General features: G+C 51.3%; 1 protein-coding gene across 1 annotated transcript; it reads left to right on the forward strand.

Annotated features, from left to right (window-relative positions):
• Positions 1 to 2,961: 2,961 nt before the first annotated feature.
• GLIPR2 (GLI pathogenesis related 2) lies at positions 2,962 to 23,007 on the forward strand. Its single transcript, XM_045467693.1, has 5 exons — positions 2,962 to 3,095; positions 12,261 to 12,369; positions 12,718 to 12,821; positions 14,729 to 14,806; positions 21,455 to 23,007. The coding sequence occupies exons 1-5, from the start codon at positions 3,083 to 3,085 to the stop codon at positions 21,613 to 21,615; spliced, it is 465 nt and encodes a 154-aa protein (XP_045323649.1). The 5' UTR covers positions 2,962 to 3,082; the 3' UTR covers positions 21,616 to 23,007.
• Positions 23,008 to 23,907: the final 900 nt, after the last annotated feature.

The raw sequence follows: 23,907 nt of genomic DNA on the forward strand, positions 1-23,907 counted from the left end.
GCTTCAGCACTGCTCGTGGGGACCATTTTAAACAGCAAAACCACCAACAAAAACCACAAAAATGCCCCAGATCTGGCATTAAATAGACGACGAAAAGGGCATTTGTTTACAGTGTGAGAGCCATCTCATGGCGACTCCTCTCGACCTTAGCTTGGAACTTGTGTGTTGGGCACCTCAATTTCTTTTCAGTGTCTGTGCGTGTTTTCCAACATCTGAAAGTGTTGCAGGTATTGATTTGAGGGTTACAAAAAAATCTTAGCAAGTAGGTGAATTCATAAATACAAAATCCACAAATAATGAATTTCAACTGCATTGATAAGCCTTTAGAAGATACCAATTACAAATATCAGAAATGATAAAGGGTCACCATCAGACATCATTCAGTTAAAGGATAACAATATTGGCAACTTTAGGCATATAAATTCCACTACTTAGGTGAATGAAATACACAAATTCTTAAAAGGTACGAGTCACCAAAGCTCACTCAAGAAGAAAAGGGCAATTTGGATGATTTTATATCTATTCACAAAGCTGAATTTGTGATTTAAAACCTTTCCTCCCCGCCAAAAGAAAAACACCTCCATGCCTAGATGGCTTCACCGATGATGTGTAGCAAATACTTAAGAAAGAAATATACTAATTCTATACAAACTCTTCCAAAAAATAGTAGAGAGAACCCTTTCCAGTGTTTAATAAGGCCAGTGTTGATCCCCGAATCTGAAAAAGACATTACAAGAAGAGAAAACTAAATACAGAGCAACACCCCACAAAACATACTGAGAGAGCTTAAAGAGGATATAAATAAACAGAAAGTTACACCATGGTGATGGACCAGCAACTCAATTTTCTTAAGGGGTCAGTTTATCTGTGTATTCATGGCAATCCCAATCAAAATCCCAGCAAGTGTTTTGTTTGTTTTACAGTAATTGATGAGCTGATTCTAAAATCCGTATGGAAATGCAAAAAACTTAAAATGAACAAAACAACTTTGAAAAGAAAAAGAGAGGATTTACACTACTTGATTTCAAAATTTATTATAAGGCTGCAGCAAACTAGACAGTGTGGTGTTAATGTAAAACTACGTGTATAGATCACTGGAACAGAATGGAGGGCCCACATATATATGGCCAATTGGGAAAGAAAGATCTTTCTAAGAAATGATGCTGGATCAAGTGGGGATTCATATGCCAGATAAGGAGAGAGTTATAATCCTGACTTCATACTACACACCCTAATTAGAATGAAGGTAAGAGCTAAAACTAAATTTAAGAGCTAAAACTTTAAAACTTCTAGAAGAAAACAGAAACATTTCATGATCTTGGAATAGGTAAGGAGTTCTTAAATAGGACATAAGACAGAAAAGAAGTCCTAGCTTGGGTCAAGCATTTCTTGTGTCTGACCTTTGTTGCCATTGCTCTGTCTCTGTTGCCTAAGTACCCACTGGAACCAGCTGGGCAGTGGCTCCAGCCCTTGGAAGTGGGCAACTTTGGCACTGCCCTGACCCCACTCGGCACACTTGCCCTTCCACGTGCCTGCTGCTAAGGCCGGCTCTACAGTCCACAACGTCCCACCCCACACAGACTCCAAAGATGCCGCTAAGTTGGGATTTTGTCCTCCGCCCCCCACCCCTACCCCAAGACCACCCTCATCTCCATACAAGGAAATGGGAGTGAGACTTGGTGGTCCCCCTCAACAGGCAGTGAGTGGCTCCACTGTGCTCAGCTATCTCCTGGCCTTGAACTTTTGGTTAAGATGGAGAGGCTTTTCTCCAGATTCTAGAGGTGATATGGAATTCTTCCTACTGGGTTCATTTGGTCATTTCAAGGGGGACGTAGGCAACATGGGACAGGGCATTGGACATAAAAGGTTGGATCTCCGCCTAGTACCAAAAGTCCCTTTGAGTCAGGGTGGGCCACTCTTTCTAACCCTCCACCACTGTTTGAAAGCCTGACACGGGGAGGGAGTAGAGAGGACCCTTGCCCTACTGGACATTTGAAGCCCTTGGTATTGCAAATCAGCAAATCAGTTCACTCCAGTGCCCATTTATTGAAAGGTCCTACTTAAATTTAGCTTCCTTTAATTAGGAGTTACTCTGGGGAGTCACACAGGTGACTCAGGCTGTGTCTTCATGCAAGTCCTCTACTCACACAGGGGTGGGGCCGTGACTGAGACCCTGTCTCCCCAGTGCCAGGTGTGTACTGACCACTGCCCCCAAGGTCAAGAAAGGAGGTTACAAGGACCCAAAGGCCCTGAGGGATGAGTAGGACTTGAATGGGCAGAGATGAGCCAGCACCAGCAAAAACAAGGAGGTAAGAAGTCTCCTACATGTTTGGGGAATATAAAGTTTAGTTTGACTGGAGCATGGGATGAAGTTAAGGATGTGAAGAGACAAGTCTGGAGCCAGACTTCAGGGCTGGGGGATTCGGCTTGGTTTGATAGGAATGAGGGACAGGCCCACCGGTCAGAGCAGGGCAGCGGCAGCCTCCCCGGGAGGGTCGACGCAGGGCGTTACGGGGTGCGTGCCGGAACTCCAACTCGGACTCGCACCAGAGGCCATGTCCTGGGAAGTCCAGTGTCGCTGGGGAGGGGAAGGCGGCGCACCCGGAGCCTGAAGTGTCTCTGGAGGCCAGGACGAGGTGGGGAGAGCCCCGAACCCCTGGTGACGCGCGACAGTGAGCACCACGGTCCTCAAAGCGCCTTAGCGGTTGCCCTACCCCCGTTCCGCGTCCCGAGAGGGTCAGCTCGGGGCTGAGAGATCCGGGAGGTCCCGGGTTCCCAGGCCGCACCTGGAGAGCCCTGGACAGCCGCTGGGGTCCCTTGGCTACAAGAGTTCTCTGAAGCCGGGCGGGGAGGCTCGCGGAGTAGGGGGCCCGCGGAGCCTCCTCCTCCGGGCAGCCGGCGGGGTGGCCCCGGGCTCCTCCGCCTGCAGCTGTCGCTGCCTTATAAGGCGGGGGCCGGGCGGCGCCGGGGGAGGGGCTGCGGCCGCCGGGCCACCTCCGAGGCTCTCCAGCGGCGCGGGGAGGGCGAGAGAGCGCAGCGCAGCGCAGCGGCAGCTGGAGCCGGGGAGCGCGCCGAGCGGGCCATGGGCAAGTCAGGTGAGCCCGCGGGCCGGCCGGCCGGGCTGCGGGGAAGGCTCGAGAGCCTCGGCTCGGGGATCCCCGCCTTCACCGTCCCCCGCGGCGGGCTGGTTCCCCGGGGAGCGGGACCGCCGCGGCCACGCGGGACCGGGGCTCCGGCTGCGCCGCGAGACCCCCGGCTGCGGGATGGGGCGGCGTGCGGGGCGAAGCGCCCGCGGGCTCGGCGCCGGCGATTTCCGGGGCAGCCAGGAAGCCGGGGTGGCCTTCGGGCCACCGCGAGAGAGGGAGGGAAGGCGAGACCGAGGGAGGGTCCCCCTGTCTGCGAGCCAGAGATTGCGTCAGGGAGGGCTTCCAGGCGCTGGGGATTAGCGCTCAGCGTCCGGCCAAGGCGTGGCTTTGCTTTGTTTCTGGAGCAGAGTTAGAATCGGCAAAAGCCTCCAAACTATGACAGCATCTCTGGCTGCAAAACAGCTCGCCCCAACCAACCCTCAGGACAGCTCTGAGCATCCTTTTCTTCTGTCGTTGTCCCTCCTCCCCTGAGCGCCCCCTCGGTGCCAGGCTCTGTGCCAGGCTCTGTCTGGCTCCACTCGGGCATATACACTCGCGCTTCCCCCTTACGTCGGACCTGTGGCTGCGCATCCTCATCACTGTGGCTGTCGGGGTGAACTTTCTAAAATCCAGATCTGTCCTGTCGCTCCCTAACACTTTCCATCCCACTGTCCACAGGTGAGAGAGTACACACTCTTCCGCGGGGCTTGGAACCCCCTGAGAGTTGGTCGTCACCCGTTAACTCCCCTACATTCAGCTGTTAGGAGGCTGGCACGCTGCTCCCTCCCCAGGGTTCCTTTTCCAGTGCTCGCGGCCACCACCTTGCCTCTCCCACTTCGCTGAGGTGGCAAATCCTCCCCATCTTTCTAGGCTCAACTCGGGGCTGGGACCCCCTCCCTGATTTCCCCATTCCCCCAGAGGGACGGCCCCACTCTGGGTCTTCTTTGTTGCAGCCCTCCCAGCAGTCAGCTTGGGACACTACCCCAGCCATGGACCTGTTTCCCACAGATTCCTCACTGCTGGTGGCCAGGGGCCATGTCTGTCCCAGCATAGTTCCTGCCTCACAGGAGGCTCTCAGTGAACAGCTGTCCAGCAGAGTTCAGGAGTCCTGCTTAATGGGAAGCTGGGGTTGTCATCCTCAGGTGGGTGAGGCTGGGTCCCTTCTTGAATCTCTTCTCCAGATCCAGACTCACGAGGTACCCATGCTGGGAGTAAGTGGCCCTCCCTGGCGTTGTTCCTGCCCTGCCCTGACGGGTCTGGCCTTCAGCCCTGGCTCTGCTAATCGCTTGCTGTGTGATCTTGAACAAGGCTCTTTCCTTCTCTGTGCTTCAGTTTCCCCATCTGTACAGTGAGGGTGGCCCCTATGATCTCCAGTATGGAAAGGTGGCATAGGGAGTTGTCATGTAGTAAAAGAACAGGATGATAGGTGATGATGGGGCAAGAATGCGGCAGATGTGAAAAAGCATTTTGAAAATCAACTCCTTTCTCTGTACCTTAGGAGAAAATCCGCAAATTCTCTAACGCTACATTTTTATCAGTTGTTTCTGGCTTCTTCTTTAAGCCGCAGACCCACTGCTGTGGAGGGCATGGCCTCTGTCCTCAGGAGTATTCATTTGGATCGAGAAATGAATCACAAAGCTAATTGAGGAGGAGGGTGGATAGGCTCCAGTGATAGGTGGGAAGTGATTCAAGCCGCAGGGCAGGTGCCGGGGGAGAGCGGTAGGAGCTCAAGGGAGGGGGAAATCTGTGCGGAGGGGACCTTTGCAGCCTCCTGGAGAGTCTTGGGGATTTGGACTTTACCCATGGGCCCTAGGGTGCCATTGAAAGACATTGATCTAAACACGGCAAGACCAGAGTTGTGCCAGGGTGGACCAGATGGGGAGGGTAGAGGTGGGGGTCAGGGGGAGTTGCTGCAGTTACTCAGGAGAGAGAGATGGAGGCATCTAGGACTGCAGAGGAGGAGGAGAAGGGTTTTTGAGATAGTAGCCAAAAGTGGACTTGGTGACCAACTTACTGTGAATGTGAAGAAGGGCCAGCCTTGTGAGTCTGGGTGCGGGATGGCAGTGACACCTTGTGGGACTAGAGATGCACAGTCAGGCCAGTTCAGAGGAGGAGGGCAGTGCAGAAGGCAGGTAAGAGCTGGTCCTACCACGTACCCAGGGACCTTCCAGAATGCTGGTCCAGGCGTATCTCCCTCATAGCCACATGCATTTTATTTGGCTGTCCCAAAGACCATGAGCCCCCAGGTAGTGTCTGGCCCCACTAAGGGTCTTCAAGAGAAAGTGGCTTTTCTGGGCCCCACGGGCCTTCAGCACAGGGCCAGCCTTGAGGTTTCAGGCCACCAGCCTGAGGTTACCTGCGCCTGCCGTCCGATAGCACTCACAGATACCTATCCACACAGGGGCTTTACGTGGTTCCAAAAAGACCGGGGTAAAGAGCCAGCCCCTGCCTCTTCTGGGCCTCAGTTTCCTCATCACTGCCTAGGGGCCAATCTCTTTTTAAAATTTAACCTCAGATATATTCCAGAGCTGCCTGGGGTTGTGGGCATTGCCGAAAAAGTATCAAACAACCGTCACAGCTTAAATTCCAGAAGACACTCAGCCCAGCACTTAGAGTTTCCCAGGACCTGCTCCTCGCCCTGGTCTCCCTGCTGGCCTTCAGTTTGCTGCACATGTTATAGAGGCAGAGAAAAGCAATGATCTTGGGCTCTGTAGAAGCCTCTAGCCCCTAATAATCGTGATCACCAATAATTAAGCTCCTACTACGTGCCACACTTGAAACTAGGTATTTCATTACCAACGTCTGTAACAGCGCTACAAGGCAGTTATTATCAATTTTACAGATTTACAGAGGTTGACTCACCTTGTCCAAGTTCACACCTTGACCAGTAAGTGGACAGACTGGGATTTGAACCCAAGTTTCTGACTTCCCAGCTGTGTGCTTGCCCCTCAGACACACTGACCACTTTTCTACCTGCTCCCCAGATGCTTCTCACCCGAGATGCCAGCCCCACAGGGAACTTACACACCCTGCAATTATTGCTAAGTATCTTAGTGTCCCTCCACCCACATCTCCCAGCACCCAGGGAAGTCAGAGCAGAGGGCCTTTGGGGACCGACTAGCCCAGGAACTTTCTACCAAGTGGAGCTGTCACACCTCTGCTAGGGGAGGCTGTGTGGGCTGGGTCACTCCCAGCATGTCATTGCCATCAGTTGATTTTATTGGAAAAAAAAAAAAAAAAAGTGGGGGGAGTAGTTCAAAGAAAGGGTTTCCTGCTTTGAAGATATTTTGAAAACCACAGATGTCATCCTTCCTTCACACGGGTGGGGAACCAGGGCCCAGAGAGGCAGGGAATTGCCCAGTGCCTGTGGCAGGCCCAAGGGGCCACAAGCGGGGCTGGAACGGGGACAGCCGCTTTGTAGGCGGAGCAAGCACTCTCCTGGCCCTGGCTCCTTCAGTCCTTCAAGGAGTATTGTCCTCCCTCAAAGGGGCAGCCGGGCCCAATGCTCCGGGACATCCTTGTTCCAGTAAGCAATTGAGCAACTCTTCAGTGACCATCATTTTTGTCATTAGGGAGAGGAAGACGTATATGAAGTGGAAAGCGTGTGAGATTTGAGGGAGGGAAGAGGGCGAAGGGAGGGACATTCTTACATTTGGCTTTATTGTGGACTCATTGTGTGCCTTTGGGCGGTTCACATGTTCAGCCGTTCCTGTTCTACGGTTTCCTCATCTGCAATGAGAAGGCTCCCATCCTAGCGCCTTCTCTGTGCTAGTGTGGGACTTTCATTTATTTGTTTGTGTACTCGTTCATTCAGCAAATGTCTAAGCCCAGAGGTACCGAAAGAAGTCGTCAAAGACCAATTTAAATACCAGCAGCCCCGCTTTCTCTAGAATCTGGGAGGGGCGGGACCCCTGGCTGGCAGTGTGAAGGAGCCAGCACACTCTTGATCTGTGAGTCATGAGTTCAAGACCCCTGTTGGGTATAGAGATAACTAATAAAAAAAATAAATAAACTTAAAAAAATTTGTTTTAATCTAGGAAGGGCTTTGACAGGGCAGTTTCTCTGAAGGCCAGAGGCCAAAGGATCTCTGCCCAATAGTGATGATGATAATTATAGTTGACATTTAGTAACTGTTCATTATGTCCCAGAACTGTTCTAACGCATTTACATAGACCAATTCTTTGAATTTTCACAACAACCCTGTGAGGTAGAAACTGTTATCCCCATTTTATATATGGGAGAAATGTGGCACAGAGTGATTAAGCAACTTGTCCTAGAATCTACAGTGAGTAAAAGCTGGGATTTGCCTCTTGAATTTCCTGGAAGCCAGGCTGAAAGAGCAAGAGCTATCCATCTGGAACTCATTCTTTTTTTTGTTTTGTTTTTTTGGTGTTTTTTTTTTTTTTTGATCAACTTATCATTTTTCTTCCTGATAAACTAGCACAACCAGCTTTGCCCCAAAGGCGGGACTAGGTCGCTTTCCAGCATCTTGCCAAGGGGACAGAAGGGGCTCGTTCACAATTCCTGCCCTGACCCCTGATGGGCCTCTTTGGTGGGGATTCTGGAGAGGGCAGAGAAATGAGTCAGGCCCTGGGAGGCCTCAGAGGACGTTCAACGCTGAGGGAGGAGCCTGTCCTAGCCCAAGGGCAGGGAGAGGGGGAGGGGCACGACCTGAGTCTATCTGGCAGTTAGAAGCTTGGGCCCCAAGTTCAGACCTTCAAGAGTCCCCATCCCAGTTCAGTGTCCTCTACCCTAGCAGAGACAGCCCAGTCCTGCCACCCTCTTTCAGCCCCAGAGAGCCATGCCCAGGCAGCTCCTTCCACCTTCCAGAAGCTCTGAATTCAAGCCTCACACCTGCCCCCTGGAGCTTCTACTCCTGAAGCCCCTGATTTTCATCTGGGGCCCCTCAGGCAGGTCGTTCATAAACGGCTTGGCATGGAGGAGGCTCTTGAGAAAGTTCTTTTCTACTCATACTTCCTCCTCCTCCGGATCTAAAGACTCAGCCTCCCTGGACCTGATCCTCCTCCTGGATCTGGAAACCCTGCTGTCTCTTCTATGCACTGTCCTCTGTGTCGTGGCCCTCGGGTGTGGTGTGGGGTTAAGGACAGGGTTTTCCCCCTTCGTGGGCCTACTACCCCTGGACCAGTTGTGAGAACGTGGGCAGGTTACTTCCCTTGTGGAAGTAGCCTCAGTTTCCTCATCAAAACAAACAAGCAAACACAAAGATAAAACCAGGGGCTCCCACAAAAGGTGGTGATAAGGGTGATAAGTAAATAAGATCGTGCACCGGCCTGGCACCTAGAAATAGTTGGTCAGCAAGCAGAAGAAAGGATACCTTCTTCATTCTGGGCTGGCACCCTGAGCCTGTATGACCTCTCTGAGCCTTGGTTTACCCTCCTACAAAATAAGGACATAATCACTGCCCTCCCCCATTGTGGGGTGGCTGTGAGGGCTCTCCCTGCCTGACGTGGGGATGGGGAGATTTTCTTTGACTTTTAATCTTTATGTGCAGATGTGTTCTTGGGTTTTCCTACAGAGCGAGGTGTGCCTTTTGCTGGGTGTGGTCACAAGTGGTATCTTGCCTCCCGGAAGCCCTGCTCTGTAGGGCCACCTGGGCGGGGACTGGCCTCCGAGGTGGGAGGGACTCTGGGGCCAGTGGGAGATGTGGCCTTGGGGCCCCCATGCCTTCCAGCCAGGGGTGGGGAGAGAAGGTTCCCCTACCAAAAAGTCTTCCTGACCCCTTTCTAGAAACCCTGGCCCAGGAAACTGGCCCTGCTGGAGACAGTGACTAGCTTTGGCTTCTGGGCACCAAGCTTAGATTGGGCACAGGAACTTTCACTTTTGTTTCTTTTTACTTCCCACATTCTGGGAGTGCAGTGACCTAGTTTCTAGCAGCCTTATATGTCCCTCTCTGCCAAAAAGACTGCAGGACCTCCAGCACTACTGGGTCACCTGCAACCTGAGCCCGGCACTCAGGGCTGCTTGTAAACAAACGAGCTTCATCTAAGCTACCCACTCCTCCCCTGTCTCCCCTTCCTCCCCATAGCCCCGGATACACCAGATTCCCGGTGGCCCTGGCTTTCTCTGTGCCTCTCCACCTCCTCACTACCTCCTCCGGGAAGCCTTCGCCATTCATTGATGGTCCGCATCGCCCATGCCACTCAATCCCGTGCACCTCCTGTGGTGTCCCACTGTGGCCTCCCCAGGACATAGGAGCTGGAACGGACATTAGTGTGGGCCTCGCCAAGCCTGTCCCTCAGACAGGGATCCTCTGCCACCTTGACCGCGTGCACCCACACCTGCCCCTGCACGTACACCTACACTTATCTTGATCACTCCCTCTCCTCAGAGAAGCTCAGAACTCCTTGGAAGTCTGAGGTGGGTCATTCAGTTGTCTCCTGTCACCCCACCCTGATGGGACCTTATGAGATCTCAGGATTTGAAGGGACTCGAAAGTCATCTGACTGGCCTCCAGTGCCTGAATCCTTTTGAGAGAAATCACTTTGCTTGTATTCCCCCAGTGCCGGAGAGCTCATTACCTTGTGAGGTTGTCAGTTTTTAGAAAGCTTTGATTGAGAGAAAGATCTTTCTTAGGCTGAGCTGAACTCTATCATCCTGCCTTTTCTACTCATTGACCCCAACTTTGCCCTGTGGATCCCAGAATTCATGAGAGGCCTCCACTGTGTCTTCCAAAGTCTGATCTGCAGGATGAACATACCCAGCATTGTACCCATTCTTTATAAGACCCCCATTTCTGGCCCCGTCTCCACCTTGTCACCACTTCTGGACACACTACAGATGGTCGCCACCTGCAGACAAGGCCGGGGCCAGGCTGCGTGAAGCACACCAGCTGGACACCGGCTCGTGCAGGACAAGCAGTGCGCTGCCTGGGAGCTGGTGGGTTACTGGCCGCCGAGTCGCCCTGCTGACTCCTTTGCACGTCACCAACAGGAACCCCTTCTGGTCCCCTTGAGTTGCTATGGCTTCCACCCGAGAGATTCTTTAAGAACCTCTGTGACTCCGTTATCCCAAATACCACATTAACATGCTAAACCCCAAATCTTTTTTATTATTGTGGTTAAAAAAAAAAACAAACAAAAAACCCACACATGACATAACATTTACCATGTTAACCATTTTGGAGTATACTGTTCAGTAGTGTTATGTATACTCACGTTGTCGTACAACAGATCTCCAAACAGTACCTTCCCTTTTCTTCCTCCCTCCCATAAACCTGAAATCTTTACCTTTCATACCAACGAGGCGTTGGCCCCTTTCTTGGCCACAAAGACCTGAAGAGTTCAGATCGCAACTCCACCTCTGCCTTGTGCCCAGCTACCATCACCCCTTTGTTCAGTGTCCCCCGAGTCTGCCCCCGTGTTTGCCTCCCAAATCCTGCCATTCAGCTCCGCCTCCCCCTGCCCACGCCTTGCTGTGACCAGACCTCACGGAAAGGCAGTGCTGGGCCCCCAGGGTCCTAGCTCTTCAGGTCATTGGAACCCCCTCGGGCAGCTAGCCACCACTGGCATTGCCTCACCTCTCAGGGCCGCATTTAGCCTAGAGCTCCCTGAGGGCAAGCCTTCCTTCTGCTTCTCCTCAGAGACCCAGTGGGATTTGATATGAAGCCCCAGGGGACATGGGGAATCTGGCTGAGGGAGGGGAGGAAGATTCCATGTTGGGTCATCTCAGCCTCTGGGGCGAAGAAAAGAGCAGAGGAGAGGAGAGGACAGGCAGCCTGGTGAATGAGCTGGGGGCAGGGATAGGAGTGGCGCTTCTTTCAATCTTCCACTTTATTCCTTTGCTGCCCACAGCCAAGCCTCAGGGAAGGGTCCCGCCAGATGGGACTAGTTCAGTGTCACCCGCCCTCCCCGCCATGGCTCTTACTCGTAACCCACCCAACTCACCCCATTTCACAGAGGGGCACTCCCAGATGCCTAAGGCTGGTGCTCAGTGACTTCGCAGTCAGCCTGACTGGCTCCTGTGCAGGCATCCTTGGGGCCTCAATCCAAGGGGCCACCTTCCCCATCCCCCGGCCCACGTTAGGTTGCTTTTCTCCAAGTTCCCCTTGCCCTCTGCTCACCTTCACCTTAGCCCTCTCATACTCTTTGCCAGTGTCTGTGTACAAAGCTGTCTCCCTTCTGTTTGCGAGCTCACTGAGGGCAGGACATTTGTCTCTGGACCTCTCACACATAATCCAGGACCTGGAGTAGAGAAGGCGCTCAGAGAGCAGACAAACAGATGCATGGATGATGGGTGGATGGATGGCTGCTGCTGCTGCTGCTGAATAGATTATGAATCAGAAGATGGATGGACGAGTGGCGGGGAGACGGATGGAAGGTGTGGGATGGATGGGCTTCCATCTCAGATCCAAACTGCTGTGACTTCTGTCTACTGTTGACTCTGCCTTCACCCACTTCTTCTCTCCCCGACTCCAGCCTCCTTCACCTCGTCCTTTCTGAGGTCATGACCCAGTTGGGCCCAGGCTCTACCTCTCCCTTCAGTGCACCCCTGGGTCCAGCTGACCCCACCCTGCTCCCCAACACCACCACATTCTTTTCCACTCTGTCCCTCACCCCACCTCCCCGGTGCTGTCCCCCCTGCTCCCCTTCTTCACCTGTCCCTGTCACCCTCACCACAGCCAGGCCTGTTCTTCCCGGTCCCCACCACATCCTGTGGGTCCAGTCTGAGATATCCAGTCTCCGCACACTTTTTTCCCAGCGGTTCCGGTTCCGTTGCTCACTGTCCCGCCCACACCCTCCTGCGTCTTCTGTGCACCTGCGGCCCATCCTCCACCCAGCGGCCAGCAGAATCTCTCAGAAACACAGATCTCAGGAGCCCAGCCCCCTGCGCCCATTCAGTCGCTTCCCATTGCCCCGATAAAGACCCAAATCCCTAATGTGGTCCATAAGGCCCTAGGTGACCCGTGAGGTGCAGACGCGCGGAGATGTGGAAGGTGACATCAGGGGTATGAAGCAGGGCATCGTGGTTGCTCGGTTGGCCCCGGTGCCCAAGGGCAGCAGCGGCCGGTCCCTGTAGCCTGAGGGTTGAGCTGGGCGTCACCCTGAAGCCTGCCATCCTGCTTTTGGTGGGTCCTTTCTCTGCACTGAGACATTCTCCATTTTGAAATTATTGCAGCTTCCAAGCAGTTTAATAATGAGGTCCTGAAGGCCCACAACGAGTACCGGCAGCAGCACGGCGTCCCCCCACTGAAGCTCTGCAAGAAGCTCAACCGGGAGGCCCAGCAGTGAGTGTCCCCAGAGCCCCGGGTGACTCTGACCTTTCGTGGCGCTGTGGCTGCAGTCGTGGCGGGGCCCTGGGGTAGCTGGACGGACATAGGACTGGGGGGCAGAGGGAGCCAGGCTTGAATAATCCTTGAGCCACTTAACCTAGGCAGGTCCTTTTCCTCCGAGCCTCAGTTTGCTTCTCTGTGAAATGAGACTGTTGGGGGCTCAGAAGAGATGCTGGCACGATGCTCCTGATTTGTGCAACTAGCCTGGGGCAGGGAAGGAAGCTCAGCCACACCAGTTTAGGGCTCATACTCTGGGGTTCCCTGGGCTGCGCCCGCTCTGAGGAAGTACATGGACTCTGGCAGGTATTCGGAGGCCCTGGCCAGCACGAGGATCCTCAAGCACAGCCCGGAGTCCAGTCGCGGCCAGTGCGGAGAGAACCTGGCATGGGCCTCCTACGATCAGACAGGTAGGTCACTTTCTCAGCTGCCCCCCCGCCAACCCCCCCCCCACCCCCCGCCTGAGCTGGGCCTGGGACATCCAGTGTTCAGGCCCCTCCTGGCCCCAGCACCCTCCTCCGTGTGGCCTTGGTGCCACCGGCCCAGAGAGAGGTGCCCCAGAACCCTCCGCCTCTGTTCCCAGGGGCTGGTCACCACAAACTCTCCGATGGCCGGCTCAGGGCCAGGCCTGTGCTGGGTGCCAGGGACACAGAGATGAGTCAGACTGCCCAGCCCTCCCCTTCGGAAGAGCTCCCAGCTGAGGAATGGGGGCAGGGGAGACAAATCCATTTCTGTGCCCTTTTTGTGCAGGGTTTCAGCATGACCCTGGGGGCGCCCAGTATCCCCAGCTACAGAAGAATTGTACTTCACATTTTTCTTTCTTTTAAGTGTTGGTGTATTAACTTTTATCACCAGAAAAATGCAATTGAGCTTTTTCCATGTTAGAAAAAAAAAAATGAGAAAGACAATTCCTCCATCCAAGGTCACAGCCTGGAATGATGATCCCCCCACACTGACCAAACATTCTTGAGCTTCCTGGCTCGGACAGGGCTGTCCGGCTTTTTAGGAAAATGCTGGAGAGAGCTACTGTGCCCTCTGGGGCCTGACATTCCTGGGAGTTCCCTGGGGGGGGGGAGGCCCTGTGGGCCTCCCGGTTTCCCCAGAGCAGCGGGCCTCCGGGAGAGGTGTGCGCATGCTCCCCAGGAAGGTGGGCGCCTTTGGCCTCCTTTCCAGGCTCAGGCCGCTGGCTTTGGTGGGCCTGGGAGAGAAGTCTCACCGAAGGGGTGGGAACAGATGTGATTGGTTCCAGCCTTGCGCTGGCTCCCCGTGGAGCCTTGAGTGAGTCACTACCCTCTCTGGCCCCAGTTTCCCCATCTCTGTTTCGTTAGGCTGTCTTTATCCCCGCCCTGGATCTTCTGCAGCTTTAAAAAAATCCCAACACCCGGTTCCTCCGGAGATGCTGATACAGGCTGTGGCAGGCCCCAGGCCTCAGCAACGTTTCAGTGCTCCCCGGGTGAGGCCAGTGTGTAGGCTCTGTTGTGTAAGGTCTTGCTACTCAAAGGGTGGTCCACCGGCCAAGAAATGCAGACTCAGAGCCTTTACCCTCGACCTCCTGAAGTCAGAACTTTAACAAGCGCCCCAGGTGATTCACGCACAAATCACAGTTCAGGGTGGGACTAACTGCTGTGGGATCTGAGGCTCCTGGCTGTGGTCCCTGACACCAACAGCTCCCAGAGAGATGCTGGGGGTTTTGTCCTACCAGCACCTGCCCGGCGGGGGCCAGCCGATGCTTTGGGTGAGGACCCTTCTGCCTGCAGTGGAGACCCCAGCCCACCAGCCCAACTGCCTTTCTTCCTGTGGATATTTCAGGAGACAGACTTTGGGTGGGATGAGGGCAGAGTCTCCCGAAAACTCAGAGCATCATTAGAAGCCCTTGGAGTACGTTGCAGTCAGCCCTTGTACGGAGGCCAAGAAGAGGAAGGCCTTGCCTAGGATTACATAGCAAGTTGGTGGTAGGGCAGGGACACAGAGGCAGTCCTCCAACCCCAGGCCAGGGCTCTTCCCAGTCTCCAACAAAGCTCTCTCTTCAGCCTAGACACACTCCTGGGCAGGAGTCCCTATCTCGGCTCACTGGTGCTTTATCAGACATCTGACTGTGGGGTGGGTGGTTTGGGGTTAACGGGAGAAGATGGAAGGAGTAGTGAGTGAGTTGATTTTCCTGCTGAGGTGTTGGGTTTTTTTTTTTTTTGTTTTTTTTTTAAGTTTATTTATCTGGAGAGAGAGAGAGAGAGAGAGCGCGCACTCTGGAGGGGCAGAGAGAGCCACCCAGGTGCCCCAATTCCGCTGCTGAGTTTTAAGCAGTGTCTTTTCCCTGCAGGAAAGGAGGTGGCTGATAGATGGTACAGTGAAATCAAGAACTACAACTTCCAGCAGCCCGGCTTCACTTCTGGGACTGGTGAGTGATGGGATCACACCAGTGGCCTGGTCCTGGGCAGGGTTGCATTTTGGAAAGGAACTAACGCTCTGAAAAGCCGCCATTTCCCTCCTATTTTACCTCTTCCGTATTTCTCCTGTATGACTTTGCCCAAAGGGCAAAACTCTCTTTCGCCATCACTTCTCCCAACACACACACATCCCCCTCTATCTGAGAACACCCGAGCCACGGATTCCCTCCCCACCAGCTCCAAGTTCTCCGGATGACTAGAGTGCGTGTGTCACAGGAGGCTGTGGATTTTAACCGCTGCTCAGTGCTTCCTCCCGGGACTGGCGCTATGGCCCGTCATCCTACCGCCAGTCTTGCTCCCCTCCGATCCAGCCTGGGCCCACAGCCAGAATATTCGAAAGCCCTCTCTTCAGGAAAAGGGCCAAACTGCTCACTCTCTCCTCCTGGTCTTAACTCCCTCCCCACTCACCTCCTCCCCCAAAACCCTTCCCAAGTGCTTCCCACACCTACAGCCTCCCAGGCTCCCCCTTCATCTTCTCTCTCCAGTTTGGGGTTCAGGTGAGCAGAGAGCCTAGATCTGCTCTAGGCTCCAGCACTGTCAGTTGTATGAACTTGGGTTGACTCCCTGTGCTTCCCCTGTCCCGGAGGGTGAGGGGCCAGGTGGTGGCCTTTAGGGGACATTGAGAGCTGGTGTTTAGATGCGGGGAAGGGCCAGCTGTGGGACCAGCATCGGCTTTTCTGCGAGGCCTCCAGAGTGAGCGGTAAACATTCAGCTTACTACAGCCCCACCAGCTGCTCTGGGCTCTGGGCTCCCTCCTACCCCTCAGCAGGCTTCCCTCACCTGACACCCTCTTTCCTCAGAACCGACTCAGATCCACTTGCGGCCCAGGATGGGTTAGAAGGGGCTGTGAGCTTCTCTGACCGAAAGGCACCAGGGAAACTGAAAAGGGGGTTCTCTGCCCACCCCCTTCCCTCTCCCCTCCCCCATCCCACCCATGGGTGGGGCCACTATGGCCTCTCACCCCCTGGAGCATTCTTCCGAAGCAGGAAGTGACACGCTGTCGGAGCCAGTCACTGTTTCCTGTGGTTTGCTGCTCACCCTTTTGGGCAGGGGTTCTTTCGACAGCGTAGGCAGGACTGTGGGGCAGAGGTGGAAGCATCTGCTGAGGCATTTCTCCTCTCAGCTCCCCGGGCTGGGGACCAGGAGGCCGCTGTCAGGGCCCTAAGTAAGAAATGACAGTTGGATGGCAGTTCCGTTGAAGGGGTGAGGAAGGGAACAGGAACAGCTTCCTACCAGTGTTTAAGGATGTATGTGCAGACCTGTCTTCGTAAAGTTCGGCATCCAGAAGACATTTTATTTCAGAGCGTCTGGATTTGCTTACCCCGTAAGCAAGACTCGCGAGCAATCAGACATGTGTCAGAGCGAGTTATTAGCATTGCTCATGTGCGTGGCACTTGACAATTATAAAGTGCCTCCACAGCCACAGCCACGTGAGCCTCACAACACCATTCGTAGGCGGGGCTTTATTCTACCCATTTTGCAGAGGACGAAACTGAGGCCATAAAGAGGAAGAGTCTTCTTTTATATCACCTGTCCTCAGTCTGATGCTTTTTCCATGGCCCCTGCTTCAAGGTGGGAATCTCACAAGGGTCAGAGCTGGGAATGGGACTCAACTTTCCTTGATCACTGACCGCCTGTCCAACCTATTGGCCCACATCTCCCAGCCCGAAAGAGGAAAACCTCAGAGCAACTAGCCCCTATGCTGTCCCAGGTGCCGGTGGGCAATGCCTGGGGGAGACAGCCTGATCCTAAGACAGAAGCACAGCTTTGGACGGTGTTATAGTCAGAGCCTGCAAGACCCTTCAAGATCCTCGGGCCCATTCCCCGTGCCTCAGCCTCCCCAGAGCTGCTGTTTACAGGGATTTCCTGGCCTGAGTCCATGATGTAGGGGAAGGGCCTTTGAAATATCCTGTAATCTATCCCCACCCACCTTGGGTCAGCATCTTGTGACGAAGGACACAGTTCTGTGCTATGTGTTGTGTGGAAAGAAATGGTTTCTTGCAATTCCTTTGTTATTTTCTGTTTTAATGAGTCGGTTGGTTTGTTTATTCTGAGTAAATAATACTTTTATATGACATGAAACTTGCAAACTGTATAAGGTAAAAAAGTCTTCCTTCCATCCCTGGTCTCCAGAACTTTCCCTTCCAACCAGTGATACCAGTTTCTTGGGTATCAGTCGAGAGTTGTTCTGATTTTATACCAGCGTTTGTGTAAATATGTTCTCTTTTTCTCTTTTTTTATGTGTCAGATATATGATCTGTTTTGCGCTTTCTTTCTTCACGCAGCAGATTGCCAGAGATTGTTCCCTATTAATACAAAAAGAGCTTTTTCATTCTTTCTTACTGTTTTACGTTATTCCCTTGCAAGAATATACTGTAACATATTTAATATGCTTTCCAAATGTGTATTCTAGCAAGCTTGGGTCCGTAGCAGAAAAGAGGATGTGATCCCTTTTGTGGGGGGTGGGGAAGAAACTGTAATTGATTTAGTTAGAAACCACTGTGTATCTGATGGTTGCTAAGGAAGTCATGTTCTTTAACTCATCTCTGAATACCCATACTTAATTATCTCCGTAACCAGAGACCTCCCCAGCCAGAGGAAAAATTACTTAGTCTCATCTGTTTGGAAAAGGCTTCCACAGGCATGCAAACTGCTGATGTGCACCTTGTGTCTGTAATCACTTCCTTGGCAACCGGTGGATAAAAGGCAGTTCGTCCTTGTCTGGGCAGCAGAGAGAGTGAATGGTCGGTAGCCAAAGCATGTGGTTCTCTTGAGAGAAAAGGCTGGTGTGAAAAAGGGCTTGAGCCTTAATAAAAAGGCAGCTTTTAGAAGCAGTGACATCTGGCAAAGTTGCCGAAAGCCTGGAGCTGTGACTCAAAAGTGTAAGGACCAAGGGTGAATTGGCAAGAAGTGTTTCTCCTCTATTTTGAGGTGAAAATCAGAGTTTATTGGGCATTGGTTAATACAAGTCTAAAGATCTGTGGTAAAGATGCATAATTGAGCCTCGGGTTTCCTTTCCTTTAGTTCTTGTTTTGATTTTATCACGGCAACTCTACTCATCAGTGTTTATGTTTGGTTATTTTCACAATTTAGTAATCTCAAATCTCTTATGGATGTAGACAAAGCAAAAAAGTATACCTAAATTTAATAGTTATAAAAATGGAGTTCAACCGTAGGGCAAAACACACAATTTAATCAATGAACATTTTTTCAGTCCTTACCATACATGAGACACAATGGAAGATATCAACTGTCGGGTTGGAAGAGTGTGAACATCTACCGCTCTTTCCCTTTTCTTTCTTTCTTTCTTCTTTCTTTCTTTCTTTCTTTCTTTCTTTCTTTCTTTCTTTCTTTCTCTCTCTCTTTCTTTCTCCTTCCTTCCTTCCTTCCATTTTGTGGTAAAATATATTTACCATAAAATTAACCATTTTTAAGAATGCAGTTCAGGGGCGCCTGGGTGGCTCAGTCGGTTAAGCGGCCGACTTCGGCTCAGGTCACGATCTCGCACTCTGTGAGTTCGAGCCCCGCGTCGGGCTCTGTGCTGACAGCTCAGAGCCTGGAGCCTGTTTCAGATTCTGTGTCTCCCTCTCTCTCTGACCCTCCCCCGTTCATGCTCTGTCTCTCCCTGTCTCAAAAATAAAATAAAACGTTAAAAAAAAAAAATTTAAGAATGCAGTTCAGTGAGATTAAGTACATTCACATATTGTGCAACCATTGCCAAGAACTTTTCAGTCATCACAAATTGAAACTCTGAACCCATTAAACAATAACTCCCATCCTTCCCTCCCATTTCCCCACCCTTAAGCTCTGGCAACCACTCTTCTACTTTTGTGTCTATGAGTTTGACTATTCTAGGTACCTAATATAACAGGAGTCATTAATATTTGCCCTTTTGTGTCTGGCTTATTTCACTTAGCATGATGTCCTCAAGGTTCATCCTCAAGGTAGGATGTACCAGAATTGCATTCCTTTTTGAGGCTGAATAGTATTTTATTATATGTATATATACAACATTTTGTTTATCCATTTATCCATTGGTGGATATTGGGTTTTTTCCCCTCTTTTGGCTATTGTAAATAATGCTGCTGTGAACATTGGTGTACAAATATCTGAGTCTCTGCTTTCAGTTTTTATGGGTTTATACCTGGAAGTGGAATTAATGAATCATATAATAATTCTATAGTTAATTTTTTGAGGAGTCACCATACTGTCTTCCACAGTGGCTGCACCATTTTACATGCCCATCAGCAATGCATAAGGGTTCCAATCTCTACACATCCTCAACAATATTTGTTATTTTCCTCTTCTTTAAGAAAAAAAAAATAATATCCATCCTAATGGACATAAAGTGGTTCCCCTCTTTCTTTCTTAGCTGCCTTGTGGGAAACTTAGCTCCTCTGATCACAGTTTTCCTCCTTCCCTCTGTCTCTTCTATTCTTCATCAGTTATTTATTGAACACCTACCTGTGCCAAGCTCCGTGCTAAACACTGGGTATGTTGTGGTCAATACGAAAGGTGAGGTGCCCACCCTCAAAGAGGAAACATAGTCTCTTCAGTGTTGTTTTAGCAAATGAATGCCGTTCTGTGATATGGAAGTAAATATTGACTTGTCAAAGGATCTCTGTGAGTCCTCAACAGTGAAGGTGGGAAGGATAAACTCCCAACCTCTACTCCTAGGAGACAGAAGTATTAATGGTCATTGAGCAAAGAAGCCACTATAGCAACTCTTTGACCCCAAAGCAGAAGGGGAGTTGGAAGCTGAGCTATATTAAAAGCTCGAAAGTAGCAGTGGGTGAGGGGCAGGGAGCCTGAGATGCTGAGCAGCTTAGCAAACCATAGAAGTGTCTGGAGGGTCAACAGTAGCTTGAGAAGGAACTGGGCTGTTTGGCTTAGAGCAAAGGAAATTGAAGGAGGCTCTAACCTGTCAAGGTGTCAAAGAGCTCAAAATAGAAAGCCTGCACTTCAGTGAGGGCAGAACCCAAGTCCAAGATGGTTCTTCCATATGCCTTTTCATTCATTCACTCATTTCATTCATTCATTCATTCATTCATTCATTCAACAAAGGTTTAGTTTATACTTTTCACGTGCCAGGCTGTGCCAGGGTACTGAATTTACCGAAACAATTCATTCTTGTCCCTGTGAGTCTCCTAGCCTAGTCAAAGAGCCAAGCAGATTAGCAAGAAATCAAACACACATAATATTGCAAATGGTAAGAATGCTGAAGGGGAAAAACAAGGTATGATAAGATGATCTCGGGAGGGAGGTGTTCAGGAAATGAGTCACTGTGAAAGGCTTCCCTGCACAAGTGATATTCAGGCTGAGGCCTAAGGGACAAGATGATGTTGGTCATCATCAGAGCAGTCCACACAACGGCCAGTGTGTGTAAGGGCTCCATGGTGGGAAATAACCTGATGTGCTCAAGGAATGGAAAGGAGGCCATCAGGCCAAAGCCTTCACTTTCCTCACTTTTATTCTAGGTGCAATTGGAAGCGGTTGAAGGATTTTTAAGCAGGGAAGTAAACAGATATGTCTAAAAACGGTTACTCCGACTACTTTGGTAGAAAGTGAATTAGAGGAGGCAAAGGCAGATGCTAGGGAACCAATCAAGGGCTATCCCAGTGGTCCAAGTGAGAAAGTTTGTGGTTGAGACCAAAGTTTGGGGAGTAGATGGACTTAAGATATATTTTGGAGTTCAAATCTTCAAGATTGAATGATGCATTGTTGAGGAGAAATGTGGGAGAAGGAGGGATACAGACCAACCCCTAGGGTTGTGTGCATAAGGGGACCATTAATGGAAACTGAAGGGAGGAAGAGGAGCAACTCTGGCGGTGGGGGAATGGGGAGGGCGGGGAACCAAAATCAAGGATGAGGTTTGGATAGGTTTGCCTATGAGTCATCCAAGTGGAAATGTCAAGTAAGTAGTTGTATCTGGAATACAGAGATTTGGGCTGGAGAAATACATTTGGGAGCCAGGGAAAGATGAAATTACCTAAAGAGTACAGCAAGAAAAAAACAGAGAGCCCAGGACTGAGCCTTGGGAAGCGCAAGCCCCTCCGACATTTACAAGTGAGATGGAAGAGGAGGAAGAAGAGGCTGGTGAGATGGGGATGCCCGGAGAGGGCAGCGTCGTGGAAACTAAAAGAGGGGAGTGCTTCGAAAAGGGGAGGCGTCGACCCTATTAAATGTTCCTAAGATGTCAAGTGAGATAGAGACAAAAAGGGGTCTTTGGGGAAGAACATGGAGACAGATCATCAGTGACCCTGAAGACTACAGTCTGCGGGGAGGGGTGGAGTCAGGTGCTGGTAGGGTGTCATCCTAACTGTTGGGGTCACTCAGCTTTGTCGTGATCTCTGGGAGACCATGAAACCTTTGGGCATCGAGAATTGGTGGGGTGAGGAGGATCTGTGTGGCTGATTGAGAGGACGTGAGGCCTCAGAAAATCAGGTAGGTGGAGCATTCTATGTCTCCTTCCTCTGATTGGTGTGCGAAGCCTCCCAAGCCTTACAAGACAGTGCAGGGCTCAAGAATCCTTTGAAACATCCTTCTCCAGATTCTGCTAACTGACCTGTTTCCCTCTCCCCCTGCCTGTGCCCCTATAGGACACTTCACGGCCATGGTGTGGAAGAATACGAAGAAGATGGGAGTGGGGAAGGCATCTGCAAGCGACGGGTCTTCCTTCGTGGTGGCCCGATACTTCCCGGCAGGGAATGTCGTCAACCAGGGCTTCTTTGAAGAAAATGTCCTGCCTCCAAAGAAGTAATTCATTAAACGTAATGGGAAGGTGGCAGACTGAGCGTGGATACGAAGTTCCTAGAACAACAAAAACTCAGCGGTGTGTCTGTCCCTGTGGGTGTACGCGCTTGGTGTGTGTGTGTGATGCATGTGTGAGTGTCTCTTGCACCACACGCTTGGATATACGGTCATGCATGAACTTATTCTTATCAAAGGAAGGAGCAAATGAAGCCTTTATCCTAATGGTTACCTAGACCACAATAATTTGGACTTCAGGGGGGAAAAAATCAACTTTAAAACGTTTGGTTGGTTTTTTTTTTTTTAAGCAAACTTTTTTTTGTATATTTCTTATAATATCCATCCCTGGTCTTTTTCTATTCCAAATGTTTGCGATGCTTAGAAGTGAAGTTCATTTTGTGTGATCTTCTTGCATTGTAATCTACTTTTGGTAGATACTTAGGAATATTAAACTCGCGTGTAAATGTAACATAAAACAGCTTTAAACACATAAACATAAAGCAGCTTCCATTGGAAACATGGGGCAGGCAGCAACTCCATTTCACAGCATCGTTGGGATTTCTCCGTTGTAAGACATGATGTCATCTGCGTGCCTCCTGGAATTCTCTGATGGGAATGCCAAAGAACAAATGGAGAGAAACGTTTTACTTCCTTGCATTTTCTTCCTTTAAATAGCAAACTAGCGCCACTACCACCACCCTTGCCCCCTCCCACCTTTTTTCTTAAAATCCTCTGGCATTGAAGAGCTCAGTATGTGCCTTCTGGTTTCTAAGGCCTTGGGTCAGGCCCGAAGCTGCCCCCTCCCCCGCCCCGGCCAGGTGGCCCCGGGGCCTGTTCTGGGAGAAAGCCCCTCACAAGGCCTGGGCTCGCGGCCAAGCATCCAACAGATGAAGTCAGTGCGCGTGGGGGTGAGTGTGAGCTCACCAGGGCCCCCAGAGGAAGCCCTCCAGCCTCTGCCCTCCCCTCACACACAGGGCGGGAGCCGGGCCTGTTCCTGGCGGCTGTGGCTGCAGCTGTGCTGGCGGCCCCTCCAGGAATGTGTGACAGGCCCAAGCGTTCCAGGGAGATATCCCGGGTGGGGGGTTAGAATCGCCAATTGGCTGCTGTGTTTTGCCTCAAACTACACAAAGTTCCCCTGAATAACAATTTCACATGGTCCATGTGGGAAGAACCAACCCAGATGCCAGGCTGAGTGGCGTGAAACTGGCATCTCCGAGTCCTAAGATAGCAAGGGTGGGAGTTAGAAGGCTGCCGGCTTAAAGACAGATGTCTGAGCAGGCCAGTCAGGAAACGTGCTTCCTGAAGGTCTGTGTTACACTGTGAACACAGCCTCATGCTGTGCCCTTCGTTTCACCCAGGGATGTTGACTAAGACAACAATAAAATCTTTTTCTTTGGTGTAATATCTTCCATGTCATTCGTGCCCGATTCTTAACTGGTGACTAAGGTAATCATAACTGTCGGTTCCTGCCTCAGGTAACTCAAGCTTCTGAATACCTCCAACCTCTCCCCTGTACTTGGTGCCTCTTGGGCAGCCATGTTTTGATCCCTGTGACCCACCCTCACACAGCTGATTGGGCTGAAGTGGACACGTGATCCAAAGGCAGCCAATCCCTGGGCTGACCATGGACCAGGAATTTAGCTAAGACCTGAGGAGAGAATTTGCCGGTTGCACCGAAAAAATTCCCATGCCATGGGTTTGAATGAGGGCCATGGCAAGCCAAAACTATACGCAAGCCAAGTTGCCAGTTGAAAATACATAGACGTGAGAAAGCCAGTTGTTAGAGGTACAAAAGAGGTGGAGTGAGCTTTCTAGCTCCAGGCCAGATCTGTGTATCTTTTTTTTTTTTTTTAAGTCATTTTTTTTTAATGTTCATTTAGCTCTGAGAGAGAAAGAGAGAGAGAGAAAGAGCGTGAACGGAGGAGGGGCAGAAGGAGATGGAGATACAGAATCCAAAGCAGGTTCCAGGCTCTGAGCTGTCAGCACAGGGCCTGACACGGGCTCAAACCCACCAACCGTGAGATCATGACCTGAGCTGAAGCCAGACGCTTAACCAACTGAGCCACCCAGGGGCCCCAAATCGGTGTATCTTTAAAACACACCCCTCATCTTCAGGGCTTCCCAACAAAATGATAATGTCAACTGCTGTTCTCCAGAAGGTTAGAATAGTAGGGTCCCCTCCCTGAGGGAGTCTTTTCAACCAAATAATGAGCTGGTCAGAAAGCTGAGGATGGGGAGAATAAAAAGACTGGGCTGAGGCCACACCTGGGCAACCACCTTGAGCAACAGGGACTGAATGACC

Source organism: Leopardus geoffroyi, chromosome D4, assembly GCF_018350155.1.
Source record: "Leopardus geoffroyi isolate Oge1 chromosome D4, O.geoffroyi_Oge1_pat1.0, whole genome shotgun sequence".
Taxonomy (NCBI): domain Eukaryota; kingdom Metazoa; phylum Chordata; class Mammalia; order Carnivora; family Felidae; genus Leopardus; species Leopardus geoffroyi.

Coding starts and splice junctions, on each gene's coding strand:
- GLIPR2 (XM_045467693.1), top strand. Junction 12,370..12,717: donor CTCAACCGGGAGGCCCAGCA/GTGAGTGTCCCC, acceptor GGACTCTGGCAG/GTATTCGGAGGCCCTGGCCA. Junction 14,807..21,454: donor CGGCTTCACTTCTGGGACTG/GTGAGTGATGGG, acceptor GTGCCCCTATAG/GACACTTCACGGCCATGGTG.